Source organism: Myotis davidii, unplaced genomic scaffold (genome assembly GCF_000327345.1).
Source record: "Myotis davidii unplaced genomic scaffold, ASM32734v1 scaffold483, whole genome shotgun sequence".
Classification (NCBI taxonomy): Eukaryota; Metazoa; Chordata; class Mammalia; order Chiroptera; family Vespertilionidae; genus Myotis; species Myotis davidii.
The window spans coordinates 9,612-12,574 of NW_006294251.1; the positions used below are offsets into that span (position 1 = coordinate 9,612).

The 2,963-nt window shown below is 43.5% G+C and overlaps 1 protein-coding gene across 1 annotated transcript; it reads right to left on the reverse strand.

Annotated features, from left to right (window-relative positions):
- Window positions 1-1,554: 1,554 nt before the first annotated feature.
- On the reverse strand, window positions 1,555-2,343 carry LOC102775555 (melanoma-associated antigen B16-like). Its single transcript, XM_015566918.1, is given in 1 exon segment — window positions 1,555-2,343. A coding segment is annotated over 1 exon segment (789 nt).
- Between the last annotated feature and the right edge of the window lie 620 nt (window positions 2,344-2,963).

Consider the following 2,963-nt stretch of genomic DNA (forward strand, 5'->3'; position numbering starts at 1 on the left):
CACACACACACCTTTTCATTCTTCTTACCCCTACTAAATATTTAGCCTTTGTTAATCGTTTGCCAAATTACACTAAATAAAGCTTACTTAAATTTTCCTCGGAATGAAGAGGGCAGTGACTCTCCTCAGCCATGGCAGAGTGCCAGCCTGGTGGTTTCTGAGTGTTCAGTCTCCAGGGAGTATCATCTCTGTTTCTCACAGATGATGTATATAAATGAAACAACTAATTTGTGCACTGAGTCCCACTGCACTGGCACAGGAATGCAGGACACCTTCCATTCCAGTACCAGGTGAGAATTTGCCTCTGGTTTACTCAGGATACAAAAATGTTATGTTTATACACACACACATATACAGTGTTATTGTAAAAGCGCACACACACAAGTGGCCAGGGAGAGGTCAATGGGGAAAAAGGATATATATGTAATACTTTAAACAATAAAAATCTTTTTTAAAGAGTTAACAGCAGCTTTGTACTACAGACTTTAGGTTTCAACTTTGACGCTGTCTGGGTTGCTCCCTGCTCATGATGTCCACAGCCAGTTAAATATAAAATTAATGCCCACTTAAGGATTTGACGTTTGTCAAGGCCCCGAAACTGTCATACTTAACAGCATTAACACATAGACAATCTCATATGGACTGTCCACCTACCTACTCTCGCCTTCATTTTACTACTGCTTTGGAGACTAGAAGATCACACCATGTCCTTAAAAGATTATTGCTTCTCTATGCTATAATATAATGACCAGGTTCTAATTCCTTATAACCTAGCATTCCCAGTATTGGTGCAGCGCTTTAAAAAAGACAGGTGTTCAATGAAGTTTTCAGGGGGAAATGAGCCAGAGACCATAAAGTCTAATTTATTAACATTTATTTCTGGAAAAAGCTTAGCAAATACATGCCTGTATCACTTAATTTTACACAAGAAGTAAAAAAAACAAAGCCTTGACTTGAGTATCATTTCAGTTTCCTTCTCTTTGTTGATCCCAACTTTCTTAAAGCTCATTTCCTTTACATTTCCAGGGACATGGCTACAGTAATGCCATTTTGTCTTTTTCCACATGACAATGTAAGATGGATGGTTTCACATTTTGTTTTCCAAAAAATACAAACTCTTAATACAAAAGCTCCTTCGAGCATTACATGAATGACCAATATCATTCATAGAGATTTTGAAGCTAATTACACCTATACTAAAAAACACAGAACAAATATTTGAGTAATACGGATTTCAACAAAATAATACATTTTCAAGTTACACATGTAAAAGAGGAACACAGGCATATATAGTGTTTCTTTAAGCTTCATTGCAGACCTAAATTCTATGAACATGAACCGCCTCTTCAAACAATGCATGAGGAAATTATCCCTGACTTCCCTAAGTGTGGCAGGAGCTGTGAGGCTTGGCCATAGAACGGGCAGTGGCCACGGAAGTCAAGACAATCCTCGCTTAATTTCTGGCTTGGGCTCTGTCCTTTTCATCTTGCAATGCATCTTCATACTGAGATGGGAAACCACTTGGGTCAATCCCATGAACCTTGGCCATGAATTCTAGGACTTGCATCTTGGTGGTTTCAGCACGGGCTCTTGGGCCCCACAGAAATTCAAATTTTGCAGGATCACTGTTATGTGGTGCTTCCTCCCAGAATACACTCCGGTCACCTTCAGAACATCCCAGATGGCTTCTTCAGTGGCACGGTTGCCCTTCATGAAGATCACAGACAGGATAAGAATCAGGATGCCAGTCTTAGGCACACCGACTTTACCATGCTGCATCCCACCCTAGGTGAGGCCCAGTTTGATGCAGATGGCATAGTGGTGGTTGGTGGGATCCACTTCCTTCACATCAAGGCCAAAGATTATCTCCAGGCGTTCAGATGCTCTCAGGAATATCTCAGCGAAGTGGTCTTGATATTCTTGGCTGATAACCTGCAACATATCTTCTTTGGTTATTATCTCTTTCGTTTGATACTTGAGCAGGAGCAAATTCACCAACGAAGTCACATTTTCATCTTCAGCATCTACGGGCACATTCTTGAGGTCTGCATCTGCCTCTACGGTGCTATCCTCCTCCTCTTCGCTACTGGAGCCCTCATCATATTTTCTTGATGATGAGACTGTGGTGCCAATTGAGGAGGAGGAACTCTGAGCACTCTGAGAGGTACCGGGGATAGCATCATCAGGAGCCTCCTTTAGATTACCAGGCATTTCAGGATGGGAGGAGAGACAGGCCTCCTCCAGAGCCTTGGACTCCTGTGCAACCGCCAGGCCCTGGGTCTCACCGTGGGCCTGAGGGAGTTTATCAGGTGAGGATTGTGGATTCTTCTGAGGAAAAGCCATGAGGACTCTTGTGGGTGGTGGTAATCAGGAGCGTGAACAGGAAGACAATGGCGAATCACTCCCTAAGGGAAAGAAGGAAGATGTGAGTGGCCTCAGCTTCCAATCTCAACTGTGATGGCTCCGATAAAAGCCACCTCCAATGGTCCTCTCCTAACAACAGTGCTACAGGGTCTCACAGATCACCTGACCTCCTGGATGCTGTGTCCCCCAGGGACATGAAAGACAAATACTCAATGCTCCTCAGCGTACAACAAGGCAAGCCAGGCTGAGAATTCTCAGGGATGACAGTAGGCAGGTGTGGCTGGGCTCTGTAGAGCAGTTTGTGTTCTGAGTAATGTGGTCCCTTTAAGTCCTTACTCAGGTTCATTACCGAGGCATTCCGTACGGACTGTCAATCATCTCCCTCATGCTATACATACTGGGGGCTAAGACAAAAGTCACATCTCCTTTCAGTCCTTACTCTGTATCTCCCTAAGGAATCTGCACTGCTTGTTAACTCTATCTAAAGCTGATCTCAACCTGGCCCCTTTGGACTAAAACTGCCAGGGAAAGACTACAGTGTGTAAATTGAGGTGTTAAGACTATTAGCCATCCACAAAAAAACACAGGAACAGACTCAC